Raw genomic sequence first — 18,244 nt, forward strand, 5'->3', positions numbered from 1 at the left:
TTGAATTGGTCTTTCTCCTTTGTTTTTGTCACTTACCTGACATGTGCAGTGCAACCACATCAAGCAACTGCTTGTTGTTGAAGATTTGGGTGAGAGCCTAACCCATGACCACCCCATTAATGAAATGAAGAGCCACAAAGCCCCTACAGCCGATAGAATTGTACTTGATGGCTTCCATCATGGTAGTCAGGTTCTACACATCAAGCTCTGTATGTTTTTCGTGGCCTGCCGGGAAGAAGGCAGCATTGCACAGGATCACCACGATGCAATGTTTCATTTATTCTATATTTCTGTTCGTCTCTTCCATCTTGAATACTGGTAACACATTGGCTGTCCTCCAGTCCTCTGGCACCTCTCCTATGGCCAAAGAAATGGAAACAGGAAAAGAAAGTGCAGGAGAGATTTACAAGATTGGTTACAAATATGGAAATTTCAGTTTGAATATATTTTGGAGATGTTGGCAGTGTTGTTGGAAAGAAGACAACTAAGAGGAGATCAGATAGAAGTTTACAAAACCATGAGGGGGCTAGATAGACACAGTTCCTGCCTGCAAAAGGATCAGGTTTAAAGTGAATTTGCAAAAGGAACAAATATGGTGTGAGGGGAAAACGAACTCTTTCACACAACAATTAGTTGGTTCCGGAATGCACAGCCTGGAAGTGTGGTGGAGGCAGGTTCGATTGAGGCACTCAAGGCATCGATGATTGTTTCAATTTAAATAATATACAAAAGTGTGGGGAAAAGGTAGGTGAATTGTACTAAGTCCTGATGCTTATTTGGAGAACTGGTGCAGACACGATGGTCCAAATTAGATCTTCTGGCCTTAACACTTCTGTGATTCAATTGACAAGGAAGGGACCTTTTAGTAAGTCAGAAAACTTGTGATCTCTTTTGTTCCTGCTTTTGTGTAAAAACTTAGAGTCATAGTCATACAGCACAGAAACAGACCCTTCGGTTCAACTTGACCACACCAATCAGACATGTCAATCTGACCTAGTCCCATTTGCCATTTGCCAGAATTTGGCTCATAACCCTCTAAACCCTTCCTCTTCATATGTCCATCCAGATGCCTTTTAAATGTTGTAATTGTACCGACCTCCATGACTTCCTCTGGCAGCTGACTTCATACACACCACCCTCTGTGTGAAAGAGTTACCCCTCAGGTCCTTCTGTGCCCTCTAGTTTTGGACCAATACCACCCCCCCCACCCCACCCTGTGTAGGAAAAACACCTTGGCTATTCACCCTATCCATGCCCCACATGATTTTATAAACCTCTATAAGGTCAGCCCTCAGCCTCTGTCGCTCCAGGTTAAAAAAGCCCCAGCCTGTTCAGTCTCTCCCTGTAAGCCACACCCTTCAGTCCTGGCCACATCCTTGTAAATCTTTTCTGCACCCTCCTTCCTATAGAAGGGGACTAGAATTGTATGCAGTATTCTAAAAGTGCCCTCATCAATGTCCTGTACAGAAACATGACCTCCCAACTCCTATACTCAAATGTTCTGACCAATGAAGGCATGGGTGCCTTGGGCCTACTTCACCATCCTGTCTACCTGCGACTCCACTCTCAAGGAACAATGCACCTGCACTCTTAAGTCTCTGTTCAGCAACACTCCCCAGGGCCCTGCCATTAACTGTATAAGTCCTGCCCTGGTTTGCCTTACCAAAGTGCAACACCTCACATTTACCCAAATTAAACTCCATCTGCCATTCATTGGCCCATCTGATCAAGGTCCCATTGTACTCTGAGATAATCTTTTTCGCAGTCTATTGCACCATATGTTTTGGTGTCATCTGCAAACTTACTAACTATATTCACAAAAGGTGTGTTTTTATAGGTTATACAGAATGTAGGTCTTTAGTTTTGATTTGTGTCACTTTGGGTAGATTAATTTACTGAATTTTGATTAACATGTATTATAGAATATAATTAATTCCGCAGTTATGGTCACATAATGGGCAAAATCCAAATTGAGGTGGTGGTGGTAATGAGAAGAATTGAAATTTGTAAACAGTCGGACCCAGTGACACGGGCCAGGGACCCAGGTTCGATTCCACCCTTGAGTGATTGTGTGGAGTTTGTACATTCACCCCATGTCTGCGTGGGTTTCTGCTGGGTGCTCCAGTTTCCTCCCATAGTCCAAAGATGAGCAGGCTAGGTGGATTGGCCATGCTAAATTGCCTGTAGTGTCCAGGAATGTGTAGTTAAGGTGGATTAAAGGGGGATGGATCTGGGTGGGATGCTCTGAGGGTGGGTATGGATGTGTTGGGCCAAAGGGCTTGTTTCCACACTGTAGGGATTCTATGGTCTATGATATACGATGATTAATATCTGCAATATTTAACTTTCAGGGAGTCAACTAATGAAACAACTATTCATTCTGATGTTACTGGTGAATTCGATGATCCAGAGGGGAAAGGACAAAAGCGCAGAGCTCGCGGTCCTGGAAGGCCACCGGTATGACTTTTTAATTAAGTATTGACATTTTGTCATAGAAATTATGCATTGGTACTTGCTGCATTAAGAAGCTTACACTGAAGACATTCATATTGAAGGAAGAAGATGGATCTAGCAATTAAAACATGAGAGTTATGCAGTTCATACAAAGGCACAGCATTCCAATACTCTTATTTACAAATTTTCATATTTTCTCCAAATTTGCCAGACTTAATTCATAATTTTTAGTGTGTCTTTGATGTTGAGTTTCACAAGTATCACATTTAGTTCATGGATGCAAGGATAAACTGAATGGATAAGGACCAGAAAGTCAAGAAGAAGCAGGTCATGCAGGAGCACTGAGTTCCAAGTCTCCCTCAAAACAGTATTCAGTTCTGAATATTGATAAGAGTGATGGTTCATTTGGGGAGCTCAGCCATAGCTGTTCCTGCAGTCAGTATTTAGAGAGCTGACAGGAAATTAGCAAGCAGGACTTTAAAATTAGTAAAATCCCGATTACTCCAGTACTACATGTAAGTGAGTATAAAATTAGGAAAATAAAGCACAAGAATAATGGTTGAAGATATGGCCCAGGAAGGAAGGCTTTAGCTTCTTGAGACAATAGTACTGGCTGTGGTTGTGCATAAATATATTGAACTCCTTGCAGGGTGATTTGCTTTCCTATTAGGGAGGTGTTAAATTATTTGGGCAGGTATGCGGGAATCAGGTTGTAGTATCTGTGAGGAATATGCACGTGCACAGAGTACGAGGAGGGAATGATAGCAGAGGGAAATAGTGAGTTATTAAATGGGCACAAAATAAGTGAAGTAAAAAATGTCAATTTGGGATACTGTGCATGTTAGTGAATACATGGAGTCTGGTAAGTTGGTGAGTTACAGGTGTGAAGTAACACGTGGAGTTATAATATTGTGGCTATATATTCCTGGATACAATATATTAAGGAAAGACAGGAAAAGAGGGAGTGGGTAGCATTGATGAAGAAGAATATTGCAGTGCTGGAGAGAGAGGATGTCCAAGGAGGGTCAAGGACAGAAGCTATTTGGGTAGAACAAAAGGAACAAAAAAGGTGCAATTAAATTGCTAGATGTAGTCTAATATGAAGGTGGATGGAAAATATTTCAATGTTTTTGCCATTTCCTTATTCCCCATGATGGTCTATCCTGTCTCTATCTTTAAGGGACCACTCTCCTTTTTATGCATTCATAAAAGCTTATTCTTTATATTCAGACTAGGTTGCTGTTGCTGAATCTCTTTGCCTACTCTTGGGAACCTTACTTGATCAATATGTCATATTGATGAGCTACTGGCATTCACTTCTCACACTTTAAGCTTTTAACTTCTACAGCACGTGAAGGAAGGGATGTCCAAGATAGGGTCTGCAAGGGTATTAGTTCTGCTACCTTCAACTACCCAGCTTCAGTTTTTCTAGGATCGCTGTCCCTCTAGGACCTGCTTCACTCTGTGAGGATTTTAAAAGTACAGCAAATTCCAGGATTAGGGCGTTCCTCCATCAATGAAAAATTCCTCTAGTATGGAAGAGTGTGTGTTAGCTGTTGCTTGGTTTTTAGCATTCTCACTTGTAAGTCAGAGGTTCTCATTTCAAGTCCTTTTTGGACCTGAGCTCAAAAATCAGTTCAGTACTGAGGAAGTACTGCACTGTTGAAGGATTGAAACCCTAAACCTATCGCAGTCTTTTCGGAGAAAAACTCAACATGGGGCCTGTTTGCCCTCTAAAGCAGACATAAAAGATCTAATGACACTGCATCAAGAATGGCAATAGAGTTATCTCTGTTGGTCTAGTTTGTTTATGGAAGCTTGCTGTGTAGAAATTCCTACAGTGCAAAATTAACATTTCAAATGTACTTCATCGACTGTAAAGTGCTTTGGGACATTTGGTGTGAAGGACTCAACACATCCAATTCTTCCTATATCAAATACATTTTAAATCTCAAAAACAGAGAATGAATTGAACTTGCATTCAACTGGCAGGTTTGTAGAATTAGGGATAATCTCAGGTGAGATTTTTTTAAAAAGGAAAGAATCAAGCTAATCTGGGATTTTTTTTAAATTCATTCTGTTATGTACTATAAATGCAATGTCCATTTTTAATTAAAAACTCCTGCGATAAAAGTCATTTACTTGCAATTCCAAATATTCAGAAATCTCATCCATCACAATGGACTCCAAAATCTTAACCACGACCGAGGTTAAGCTAATCGGGCTGTAATTTTCCATCTTTTGCCTTAATCCCTTTTTAAACAGGGGTGTCACGTTAGTGACTTTCCAGTCTTCTGGAGCCCTCCCTGACTCTAGCGATTCCTGAAAGATCACCATGAATGCCTCTACTATCTCTTCAGCTATCTCATTAAGAACTCTGGGGTGTAGTCCATCTGGTCCAGGTTTATTTATCCATTTACAGGCCGTTCAGTTTTTCTAGTACCTTCTCCTTGGTGATGGCCATCATACTTAGCTCTGCCCTTTGTCTCTCTCAAATTTTTGGGATGATATGCATGTCTTTCACAGTGAAGACTGACGCAAACTACTTATTCAGTTCCTCAGCCATTTCCTTGTTCCCTACTACTATCTCTCCAGCGTTATTTTCTAGCGGTCCAATGTCCACTTTTGCCTCTCTTTTGCCCTTTATGTATCTAAAGAAACTCTTACAGTCTTCCTTTATATTATACTGGCTGGCTTATCCTGATATTCAATCTTCTCCCTCCTTTATTTTTTTTTGTTGTCCTCTGTTGGTCTTTGTAAGCTTCCCAATCCTCTGGTTTCCCACTGCCCTTCGCCACATTATATGCTTTCTCTTTTGCTTTTATGCTATCCCTGAATTCCCTTGTCACCCATGGTTACCTTATCTTCCCTGTACCATGATGCTTTTTCCTTGGGATGAATTTTTGCTGTGTCTCCTGAATTACTCCCAGAAACACCTACCATTGCTATTCCATTGTCTTTCCTGCCAGGCTCCTGTCTGAGTCAATTCTGCCGAGCTCCTCGTTCATGCCCCTGTAGTTGCTTTTACTCAGCTGTAATACCGTTACCTCTGATTCATTCTTTTCCCTCTTGAATTTACTCTGCAATTCGATCTTATTATGATCACTGCCTCCTAAGGGTTACTTCACCTTAAGCTCTCTTATCAAGTCTGCCTCATTGCATGTCACTAAATCCAGATTGCCTGTTCCCTAGTGGGCTCCACTGCAAGTTGCTCCAAAAAACCATCTTGTAGACATTCCACAAATTCCTTTTCTTGCAATCCACTACCAACCTGATTTTCCCAGTCCACCTGCACATTGAAATTCCCCATGATCACTGTAACTTTGCCTTTCTTATACACCTTTTCTACCTCCTGGTGTATCTTGCACCCCAGCTCCTGACTACTGTTTGGAGTCCTCTAAATAACTCCAGCTATGGTTTTTTTTTAACCTTTGCAGCTCCTCAGCTCTACCCACATAGATTCTACATCATCTGACCTTACTTCGTTTCTTCTTATGGATTTAATTTCATTTCTTACAATAAGGCTAAGCCTATCTGCCCACCTGCCTATCTTTTCCATAGGATGTACATCCTTGGATATTTAGCTCTTAATCCTAATCCCCTTGCAGCCACGTCTCCATGATGCCCACCACATCATATTTGCCAATTTCAATCTACACCACAAGCTCATTTACCTTATTTCTTATACTGTGTGCGTTCAGATAGAACAACTTCAGTCCTGTATTAACCGTTCCTCTTTTCATTGTCATTCGTTTATCCAGTGTACTTGAAATTTGATTCCTAGCCCTTTCCAAACACTCTCTCCTATTTGTGTCTGTGCTGGAAACTTTAATAACCTCTCCTGAGTTCTCCTTTCCTGTCAGTTTTTTTCACATTTTTTCCACGCAGTTGAATCCACCCCGACAGATGTTAACCTGAGATAACAAGGTGCAGAGCTGGATGAACACAGCAGGCCAAGCAGCATCAGAGGAGCAGGAAAGCTGACGTTTTGGGTCTAGACCCTTCTTCAGAAAATGTTAACCTGCTGCTTTGTTCCCCACTGGGTGAAGTGGCCCCCCCTTCTGGTTTAAAGTCATGTTGACCAGCCTATTCACCCTTTTCGCTAGAGCATTGGTCCTAGCTCGGTTCAGGTGAAGCCCGTCCCAGCGGTACAGATCCCTCCTGTTCCAATACTGATGCCAGTGCCCCATGAAAAAGAACCCCGCTTTCTCATATCACTCTTTTAGCCACATGTTTACTTCCCTTATTCTCGTGTCCCTATGCCAGTTTGTACATGGCTCAGGCAGTAATCCGAAGATTATAATCCTTGAGGATCTGTTCCTTAATTTTGTTCCTAGTTCCTGATAATCCCTGAACAGGTCGTCTTTCCTAGTCTTGCCTGTGTTGTTTGTTCCGAATAGCACCACAACATCTGGATCCTCCTCCTCCTTCTCCAGTATCCTTTCAAGCTGGTCAGAGATATCCCTTACCCTGGCATCAGGCAGGCAACACACCAGGCGGGACTATCGATCCTGCTTACAAAGGAATCTATCTGTTTCCCTGCTTATGGAATCCCCTACAACTACCACTTGCCTTTTTGCTCCCCACTCTTGAATGGCCTCCCATGCCATAGTGCGATGGTCAGTTGGTTCATCCTCCCTGCAGCCCTTTTCCTCATCCACACAGGGAGCAGGTACCCCATACCTGTTGGACAAGATCAAGAGCTGAGGCTCCTCTGTTCCTGAATGTAGGATCCCTTTACCTGCCTTGGTTGCAGTCAGCCCCTGCTGTCCCTGGCCAATGACCAAATGTGATGTTCTTAATCTACCAGGTGTGACTGCCTCCTGAAACCCAGCGTCCAGGTAATTCTCCTCCGGATGTGCCACAGTGTTTGAAGGTCAGATTCCAGCTCATTAACTCCGAGCTGAAGTTCCTCAAGCAAGCAACACTTGCTGCAGATGTGGCCATCGCAGTTTGCAATGGGATCAGCTGGCTCCCACATTATACAGCTACATCACCTGTCCAGCCAATTCTACTTCATTAATTACTTTATTGAGTTAATTAAATTTATTGATACTACTTTGCTGTATTCTTTTTCAAATTTATTGCAGATTTCCTATCAGCCAGTCAGATCACAGCCTCCCTGTAATGTCACTCCAGTTTTTTTCACAGCTGCATTCCGCGCCGAGCTGCAGTAGGTTTACACTCACTCTGCTGCTCTGCCCTCTGATAGCTTCCTGCCAACTTGGCTGTGATCCCTGAGTTCCGGAAGGTTTATACTCACTCTTCTGCTGCTCTGCCCTCCAACAGCTTTGCGCTGATGGTAATCTTCCAAGAAGTCTTAGATTCTGAAAAATCCCAGAGGATTGGAAAACTGCCAGTGTAGCATCTTTATTTAAAAATGGAAGGAGACAAAATATAGTTAACTGTAAGGCAATTAGCTTAACATCTGTTATATAAAATGTAATAACATAGCATTCAGAAGTACATAATCCAGCATAAGCAGCATGCCTCCATGAAGGGAAAATCATGCCTGATAAATTTACTAGAATTCTTTGAGGTAACAAGCAGGATAGATAAAGGGGAAACAGTGGATGTAGTATTTTTGGATTTTCAGAAGGCATATGAAAAGATACCACACGTTAGGCTACTTTATAAGATAAGTATCTATGCTGTTGGACTTAATATACTAACGTGGTTAGAGGATTGACTAGCTAATAGAAAAGTTGACTTAAGAGAATATGTATTTTCAGGATGGAAACCTGTAACTCGTAGAGTGCCACAGGGATCAGTGCTAGGACCACAATTATTTACAATATATATTAAAGGCTTAGATGAGAAAAGTGAATGGTTGATAGCTAGTTTTATGGATGGCAAAAATAGGTGGGAAAGCGAGTGGTGAGGATGACGAAAGAGCCTGGAGAGGGGTAGAGACAGGTTAAGAAAGTGGGCAAAACTTGGTAGATAGAATCTAATTTGGGAAAAATACATTCTGGCACCAAGAATAGAGAAGCTGAACATTATTCAAATAGAGTGCAGAAAGCTTCAGAAGATAGGGGTTTGGGAGTCCTCTTGCATGAATTGTAAAAAGCTATCATCCAAATTCAGCTGATAATGGGAAGAGCAAGTAGAATATTGGCCTTTATTTCAAAGGGAATGGAGTACAAAAGTAGGGAGGTTTTGCTAAACACTAGGAGGAGTAACTGGTCAAACCACAGCTGGAATCCTGTACAGTTTTGTGCCCCATATCAAAAGAAAGATATACTGAGATTGGAGACAATCCAGAGATGGTTCACAAACCTGATCCTGGATATGGAGTGACCCTCTCATGAGGAGAGGTTGACTAATTTGGTCCTGTACGCATTGAAATTTAGAAGGATAGGAGGTGACCCCGTTGAAGGATGTAAGCTTCTTAGAGGACTTGATGGATGTGGAAAGGTTGTTTCCTGTTGTGGGATAATCTATGACCAGAAGTCATAATCTCAATAAGGAGTTGCATATGTAAGACAGAAGAGGAGGAATTTCTTTTGAGGATAGTCAATCTATGGAATTCTTTACCACACAAGGCTTTTGAACCTGGGTCTTCAAGTATGTTCAAGGCTGAGACAGACAGATTTTTAATTAGTAAGGAAATGGGGATTTATAGGGAAAAGGCCAGAAAGTGCAGTTGAGGATTATCAGATCAGCCATGACCTCATTGAATGGTGGTGCAGACTGGATGGGCTGAATGACCTACTTCTGCTCCTTTATCTCGTATTCTTGGGTTACACTATAGTCCTTTGACTGCAGAAACAGTTTCATTTAATGCTAAATTGTGATTTTAAACCCCATATCCCAGTCATCACGAAGACTATCCATTTTCATTTTGATAGCATTATTGGTCCCTGCTCACGATTCACCCAACTCCCATTAAGACCTGGCAGCTTCAGGCTTAAGAATTCTAACCATTTTCACCAGACATTTGGATGCCACTTTAAATCAACTCCCAGCCTGTCCAATCTGCTACTTCGTATTGTACCCTATTATCTTACCTCTGCCTTACTCTCAATGTTCTCCTGCTTCCCAACACTTACGGCCTGTCCTTTCACTCCTGCAGCCTTTTTAACCACTACTTCAGATTGCAATACCATATATTTGTTATAAACGTTAATGTTTATATATTGTTTAATTCCTCAGCCACATTTATTGCCTGGGAGAAGATAATGCATTTTGACTTATGGATTGGAATGCCATCACCTTTTGGGCTATCGAAACATAGAAAGTAGGAGTAGGCCATTCAACCATTCAGTCCTGCTCTATTATTCAGTATACTTATAGCTGATCATCCAACTCAGTACTATGTTCCTGCTTTCCCCCCATACTCTTTGACCCTTTTAGCCTCGAGAATCATATCTAGCTTGTTCTTGAAAACATTTAGTATTTTGGCCTCAACTGCCATTTGTGGCTTTATGCTTTCTTGGGAGTTCTCCCTGTAATCTCAGATGGTTAGAAGTGGGGCGTGCCTGGTATTGGAGCAAAATCCAAGCAGATGCCGAGGTTATGATAATGACACCGCTTGGCATTTCAGCAGGGGGAGTTAGCTCAAGACAAATTGAGTAGGAAGCTGTGGTGTGTGAAGTGGCTGAGTCCCACTCCAGGATCTGAGGACAACAATTCAAGGTATGTCCTGAGGGAGTGCTGCACTCTTCAAGGTGCTGTTTTTCAGATGAAATGCTAAACCAAACCAATTGGGCTACAGCTGATACAATAAGATTCATTGGATATGTAATCTTCTGCAGTTAGAAGTGAAGGAACACAAGACAATGTGCTAACAGATACAAGGTTTAAATAAATACATCCGTTGCTTTTCTGGGTATCAGACATTTGAACAGTGCAAGCTTTGACGGAAGGTGAGTTTGTGTTGTATCTAACAGTTGACAGGATCATATTTAAACTTGGTCAGATTAATTATAGCAAGAATAAATTCACTTAACTGCTTACAGTAGGTATATTTTGATTCACAAATTCGTTGATCTAGCTCAGGGTGGAATTAGCCGGTCAGTGCCCTTTTAAATATAGGGCTTTCCTAACATTTTAATAAATGAATGTGAATATTTAAAAGTGAAAGTAAGCAAATTTTGAATGTGCTGTTTTTAATTTGACAACACCACATTGTTCTCTTTTCAAGACTGCTAAGAAGGCAAGACGTATCCCAGGAGAGAAAAGTCGTGTAGGAACAGGTGGTAGAGCAAGTCTGGGAAAGGCTAATGGGCACCATCAACAAAATGGAGACATTGAACCAGTCACACTTTTTGAGGTGGTCAAAATGGGCAAGAGTGCCATGCAGGTAAACAGAAATTGAAATATCACCCTTTGCTCTTAATTAGTTCTCGTGAAAAGAACAGCAGATTATTTCTGATGCTTCTAATCAAATTGTCAGCATGTTGCAAGAATAGTTGAAAGTTGAATCTGTTTCCGTGCACATTTCCATGAACTTGAGACAGGATTCATATCTTTAATTGGAATCTGACCAAATAATTCTGTTTTAAGTTTTCTGGTTATAATTTGTAAATGCACGAAAATTCAATTGCATTAACCTGTAGTTATCATGTTAACGGTGAGATTTGTGTTACATATGATATTTTACTCCATAATGTCCAAGCATTAATCAATCCTGCTGTAAGAAGTTATAAGAAGAAAAAGAAGTGGGAGGAGGACACTTGGCTTATCAAGACAGCACTGTCATTCAGTAACAATACAGCTAATCTTCTGCCTCCACCCCACCTTTTAGCAGTACCTCCGTATACCTCAATTTCTTTCGAATCCAAATATCTATCAAACTCTGTCTTGAATCTACTCAAACATGGATGTTCCACCGCTCTTCCAAGACATTGGCTGACACAGTCATGTCAGTACTCATTTCTTTAAATCTGTCTTTCACAGATTTTCTTTAATTGTGCCGATACCTATATGTGCAGTTATTTTCATGCTGTCTTTCCTCTCTCAGTTACATGCCTTCTTTCATTCTTCAGTTTTCACTCCTCAGCTTAAATTATTGTGAAGTATTTTCTAGTGAATAATCATGCAAGTAAGTTGTAGGGTAATAGCTGCTGTAAATACCTCATCTGAAGTTTATCCAGCTTGCATAATAATTACTACTAATACTTTTCTCAACAGTCTGTCGTTGATGACTGGATAGAATCGTACAAACAGGACAGAGACATCGCACTTCTGGACCTAATCAACTTTTTCATCCAGTGCTCAGGATGTAAAGGTAAATTTAAAGGCCTTGAAGTATTCATTGAAGGATTATAATTTTCTTTGTTTTATTTTAACCAAGAACCACTTTTACCACTTGAGGTATTGTGTTTCTGTGTAAGGTAATTTTGTTAAGAAAAGTATAACATTACTTGTGATTATAGTAAACACACTATCACCAACTTTCTTTGGTTGCTCATCAAGTGGTGTCTGATTTTGTACAAATAACTACTGTTGAACACTAAATACATTTATATATTGATTTCCCTGCTGCTCAGACTGCCTCAGTAGCTCCCCCTACATAATATAAACAAAAGAGCTATACAAACATTGAAGTAGTCTTCGTAGAAAAGGTAACAGTTTGAGAAACTAGAGGTATATAATTGAGTCTTTCAACATTTTTCCAGTCATTTTTTAACTGCTACTTTATTTTTGTTACATGTTCTGTTGTTAATCAAATTTAATAAACAATTCTTAAATTTCACAGTATTTTAAGCGCAAAATTTGTTTCAAAGTTGAATTGCCAAGTAAGATTCAGAGGATCAGAGCTTCTCATAGAATATTAAAGTGCATTGTTCCAAAAATATTTTTGCCAACATTTAGCTTGTCAAAATTTAAGTTTTGTACCATTGCAGCCAATAGATTTTAAGGTAAGCATGATTAAATGCAGGGACTTACCTGTAACACTGATGTTTCTTTACAATCTCTTTGTCTATGTTCCCCATACAGGCACTGTAAGAATTGAGATGTTTCGAAATATGCAGAATACAGAAATAATTAGGAAAATGACCGAAGAGTTTGATGAGGTGGGTCCACAGTAACTAAATGAATGATAATGTAAAAACTGGAATCTTCCCAGATCTGACCTCTGGTCTGTTGTATGTCACAACTGGTCATTTGTAGCAAAGTTACATACTCTGTAGGGTAAGGTGTCCTGTTTTGATTGTGGAAGTTTAGACTAAGTTTTTAAAAATTCACTAGGGCAAAATGAAGCTTTTTTAGTTTACACCTAAGCAGTGTGAATTACAGGATATGTCACTGCTGTAAACTCAAAGATAGCTGTGAATCTGGAGTAGTATTTTCTTTTATTTTTAAAAGAATTAATTTAAAAGAACTGCTACAGTTAAGGTTGTCAGGGAATTATTCAAAGGCAAGACTACTAACTGAGATTGTTTACTGAGTACTCTGTTCAGTTGCTGTGTTAAAGAAAGGTACCAAGTAGCCACAGTCATGATTTGGATGATTACAGACATAAATGACAAGTGTGTTTGTAATGTTTTCCTAACACTTTTTCTATTCCTAAGTTTAATACTTATCAATTTGAAAGGGATAGTCAAACAAATTGAACAATCCTGAGAAATAGTGAAGATGTTGAATATATATATGATTTTGTTTTCAAGAGCCTGGCCAACCAAAAATATGAGTTAAGCATAGCCTGCCAGAAAAATAAATGCTGTGTATATGGTAAATAAAACTGTATTAGTTCACTGCAATAAATTTATAGACCATTTGTTTGCATTCTGTTAAGATTATAGTTTGGAATATATTTCTTTACAGGACAGTGGAGATTACCCTCTAACTATGCCTGGTCCTCAATGGAAGAAATTCCGATCAAATTTCTGTGAGTTTATTGGAGTGCTTATCCGGCAGTGTCAGTACAGTATCATTTATGATGAGTACATGATGGATACAGTGATTTCTCTCCTGACTGGGCTTTCAGATTCACAAGTGCGAGCCTTCAGGCACACCAGCACATTGGCTGGTAAGTTGACAGTTTTCTTCACCAAAGGAAGTTTACTGTGCTGTTTTGTTAAACACACAGTCAGTAGTTTCAGGATATAATTATGGTCCTTTTTATGCACATTAAGTATCCATTTTGTTGCATTTGAATTACATAATTTGTTTTCAGGTCCTAATCTGAAAAATGCAGCACCTTTGTGTACTTATGTTTAATTATGGTTCCAATGAGCCTTGCTGCAGGGTTGGAGTTGAAAGTAAGTTGCTACTTCCTGAACAGAGCAACAACAGCTTTCGTTTACAAAGCACCTGTAGCATAAAGGTTTCTGGCATAATCAGACAATATTGGCCACAGAGACAGATGAGAAGTGACTAGAAGCATGTTCAAAGAGATGGCATGTAAGCAGGCTTTTGGAGGAGAATACATGGCTAATCTGTAAGACTCAACTGGGTCACAAAGAAATGGAGAGGGGTGAAGCCATGAGGGATTTAATTATGAGGATGAGAATTTTAAATTGGAAGTACTGGTGTATCAAAAGAAAAAAGTAGGTCAACAAGTGCAGAGGTGAAATCCAGGTAAGATACCGTTGGAAACCGGCAAGTTGGAACTAATTATCAGCCAGGAAAACAGCTACACTTTGTGCTGAGTACTGGATACTTTCCATTTGCTGCTGTCACTAGAACTTAGCTGATAACTTTTCAAACACGTAACTAATTTTACATGTGTAGCAGATTTTTCAACTTTTTTTTTGGGGTGTGGAATGGGGATTTGATTTACCTTCAGATTCTTTATTAACTAAGACGAGGACTGTAGAAGGTTGAGTGTTTGATTGAGTTGACATTCAATTCTGCCTGTTAGCAGTCTCAATTTAAATTTTCATTTTTCTGGTAAACTGAGATTGGCTTTGACAGAGAGCTGCAAGATATGTCACTGTAAAATGTTGTTTTGACCCAGTTAATAGATGGTCTGAACCTGGCAGGTGAAAATTCTCCGCAACTCAGAACAAATTTGGTCTCATTCGGGCTGCATTGGTATCTTAGTTGCTTTTTAAAGTTAGTTTTTAGACTTAATATAGCAATAAAATTTATCTACAAGACAGGTAGTAGATGAAATGGCTGGGGGAAGAAATTAACTGCACTCTGCATTCCAGTTGATTGATGTTTAATTGTGCAGATTAGCAGACAGGTAGCATTTTCAACGCAGATGGATCAAGTCAGTCGAACTTTAGCTTGTATAAATAGGGATTTGGGCTTTTTGCAATTTTATGTGCTCCATTACAAAAAATGTTTGTTATAGTTAGTGTGCTGCATAGATTCAAGTTCATGGGAAATGAATTTTAGGGTAGAGAAATGTGATATTTTAGGTTTTGGTAAGAAGGAAAAAGGAGGTAATTTAGAAAGTACGGTCTTTGTGGGCTAGAAAAACCAAGGAATTTCAGAATACAAATGCACAAATCATTAATGAATGTGACACAGGTTAACAAGGCCATAAATAAACCAAATCAAGTGCTAACCAATTTTCTCACACTCAAACTAAATGTCAGTTTCCCTCACATTTTAATGTTCTTCCCCAGAAATTCTCTTAATGTGCGCTGTTTATTCAATCCTGTCTCATTATACATCATCACATCGAAAATATCCTATTCCTTCACTGGTTTGTTGCTGTATTCTTCTAACAAACTGTCCTGAGTACATTATATAGATTTGTCCTCAGGCCTAGCGTTGACAATTTGATTTCACCAACTCATACGAAGATTAAAGTCACCCATTATTATTACAGGTACGTTCTCGCAACATCCCCCGGCACCCCATTTTGTCCTGTTATATATTCTATTCTGCAGTGTAGCTGCTATTTGGGGACTGATCAACCATTTCCATCATTGACATCTTTCCCTTGATAGTTCTATCTCAGCCCAAATTGATTCTCTATTTTAACCTTCTCACAACTTAATTTCTCACAACTGTACTGATGTCATTCTTTATTAATGGATTTATAACACCACCTTTTCCTTTCTGACTGTTAGAGTCAGACTAATACAGCATGGAAACAGGCCCATCGGCCAAAACTGGCCCATGCCGTCCATGGTGCCCACTCAGCTAGTTCCAATCGCCCACATTTGGTCCATATCCCCCCATAACCTTCTCATCCATGTACCTATCCAAATGTTTTTTAAACGTTGCTATTGTATCTGCCGCAACCACTTTGTCTGGCAGCCCATTCCGTGTACACACGACTCTCCGCCTGAAGAAGTTGCCCTTCAGGCCCTTGTTAAATCTTTCCCCTCTCACCTTAAACATATGCCCTCTAGTTTTCAATTCCCCATCCCTGGGAAAAAGACTATATGCATTTATCCTATCTACACCCCTTGTGATTTTATACATCTCAATAAGGTTACCTGCCATTCTCCTACGTTCCAAGGAATAAAGTCCTATCCTGGCCAACCTCTCCCTATAACTCAGGCCTACTAGTCCTGGCAACATCCTTATAAATCATCTTTGCACACTTTCCAATTTAACTATGTCTTTCCTATAACAAGGTGACCAAAACTGTACACAATACTTCAGGTGCAACCTCACCAACAATTCACATAACTGTAACATAATGGCCCACCTCAGTGCCTCCTCCGATGAAGGCCAGCATGCTAAACGCCTTCCTCACCACCCTTATCTACCTGTGACACCGCTTTCAACGAACTAAGTACTTGTACTCCAGGTCCCTCTTTTCCACAGCACTCCTCAGGACGTTGCCATTTACTGTATAAATCCTACGTTGATTTGACTTTCCAAAGTGCAACAGCTCGCACTTATCTGCATTGAATTGCATTTGCCAATCCTCAGCCCACTTCCCCATCTGATCAAGATCTGATAACCTTCCTTGCTATCAACAATACCTCCTAATTTTGTATCATCCGCAAACTTACTAATCATGCTTTGTATATTCACATCCAGATAATGTATGTAAGTAATAAATAACAAAGGTCTCAGCAACGACTCTTGTGGCACACCACTTGTCACGGGCCTCCAGTTTGAGAAACAACTTTCAAGCATCACCCTCTGCTTCCTACCATCAAGCTAATTTTGAATCCAGTTTGCTAGCTCTCCCTGGGTCTCATGCGACCTAATCTTCATGATTAGCCTCCCGTGCGGGATCTTGTCGAAGACCTTATTAAAGTCCATATAGACAACATCCACTGCCCTTACCTCATCCATCCTCTTGGTTATCTCTTCGAAAAACTCTGAAAGCTTTGTCAGACACGACTTGCGCTCACAAATTCATACTGACTGTACCTAATCAGACCTTGACTCAGCTCTGCCCTCTGCAACTGGATCCTCAGCTTTCTGACCCATAGGCCGCAATCAGTGAAGATAGTTCACTGCACCTCCTCCACAATCACACCGAACACTGGAGCCCCCAAGGATGTGTCCTCAGCCCCCTACTGTACTCCCTGCACACCTACGACTGTGTGGCCAAACTCTGAATGAACGCCGTTTACAAGTTCACTGACAACACTACCATACTGGGGCAGACATCTAACAACAATAAGTCAAAATACAGAAAGGAGATGGAGGGTGTGGTGACATGGTACAATGAAAACAATCTATGTCGCAACGTCGGCAAAACTAAAGAACTGATAATTGACTACAGAAAGATTGGAGGAGAACACGGCCCCATCTACATCTCAGGTTGAGAGAGTGAAGAGCATCAAGTTCCTCGGAGTGGCGATAACCACGATCTGTCCTGGACTTCACATGTAAAAGCAGCAGTCAAGAAGGTACAACAACGCCTCTTCCTCATGCAGCTCAGGACATTTGGCATGTCCATAAGGTCCCTCACCAACTTCTACAGATGCACCATTGAAAGCATTTTGGATGTGTAACAGCCTGGTATGGCAACTGCTCTACCCAGGACTGTAAGAAACTACAGAAGGTGGTATGCACAGCCCAGGCTCTCTTTACACTGCCTGCTGCCACAGAAGATCGGCCAACATCATCAAAGACCTGTTGCACCCTGGTAATGCCCTCTTACAACCTCTTCTTTCAGGCATAAGATACAGAAGCCTGAGCACAAGCACAAGCAGGTTTAGGAACAGCTTCTTTCTGGCTGTTATCAGACTGTTGAATGGACTCCACCCTCAAATAATATAACCTGTATACCTCTGAGTCTTTTTAATCTGTACATCCTTTACTTGCTATGATTTTCCTGTACTGTTCGTAATCAAAGCTCTTCACAGTATTTTGATACACGTGACAATAAAGATCAAAAATGTTAGTTGATCCTGTCCCTCAGTATCCTCTTCAATAACTTGCCTACCACTGATGTCAGGCTCACTGGCCAGTAGTTCCCTGGCTTGTCTTTACTACCTTTCTTAAACAATGGAAAAACATTAGCCACCCTCCAGTCTTCTGGAACTTCACCAGTGACTAAAGGTGAAGCAAAAATCACTGCAAGTGCTTCTAATTTCTTCCCTAGCCTCCCACAACGTCTGAGGATGGACTTGATCAGGTGCAGGGGCTTTATCCACCTTAATTCGCTTTAAGGCTGCAAACACCTGCTCTCTGGTAAAATGTATGCAGTCCAAAAACTCCCCACTTGTTTCCCTTATTTCCTTAGCATCCATGATTCTCTCCTCAGTGTTGACTGAGGAGAAAGATTCATTAAAAATCTGTCCCATCTCCTGTGACTCCATACATAGATGGCCAAGCCATCTATTCTCTCCCTAGCCACTCTCTTGCTCTTAATATAGCTATAGAACCTCTTGGGATTATCTTTAACCTTAACTGCTAGATCCATCTCATACCCCCTCTTTGCTATTCTCATTTCTGTCTTATAAGCTGC

At 40.5% G+C, this 18,244-nt stretch overlaps 1 protein-coding gene across 5 annotated transcripts in view; it reads left to right on the forward strand.

Annotated features, from left to right (window-relative positions):
* LOC109934307 (cohesin subunit SA-1) overlaps window positions 1-18,244 on the forward strand; it is a 194,876-nt gene that overhangs the window by 120,393 nt on the left and 56,239 nt on the right. For all 5 annotated transcript variants that reach the window (XM_048604839.1, XM_048604843.1, XM_048604842.1 and 2 more), the window contains exons 3-7: window positions 2,352-2,457; window positions 10,601-10,759; window positions 11,590-11,686; window positions 12,400-12,476; window positions 13,228-13,432. In XM_048604839.1, the coding sequence (XP_048460796.1) occupies window positions 2,352-2,457; window positions 10,601-10,759; window positions 11,590-11,686; window positions 12,400-12,476; window positions 13,228-13,432 (644 nt within the window). The remainder of the gene's footprint in view (window positions 1-2,351; window positions 2,458-10,600; window positions 10,760-11,589; window positions 11,687-12,399; window positions 12,477-13,227; window positions 13,433-18,244) is intronic.

Source organism: Rhincodon typus, chromosome 13 (genome assembly GCF_021869965.1).
Source record: "Rhincodon typus isolate 14 chromosome 13, sRhiTyp1.1, whole genome shotgun sequence".
NCBI lineage: Eukaryota > Metazoa > Chordata > Chondrichthyes > Orectolobiformes > Rhincodontidae > Rhincodon > Rhincodon typus.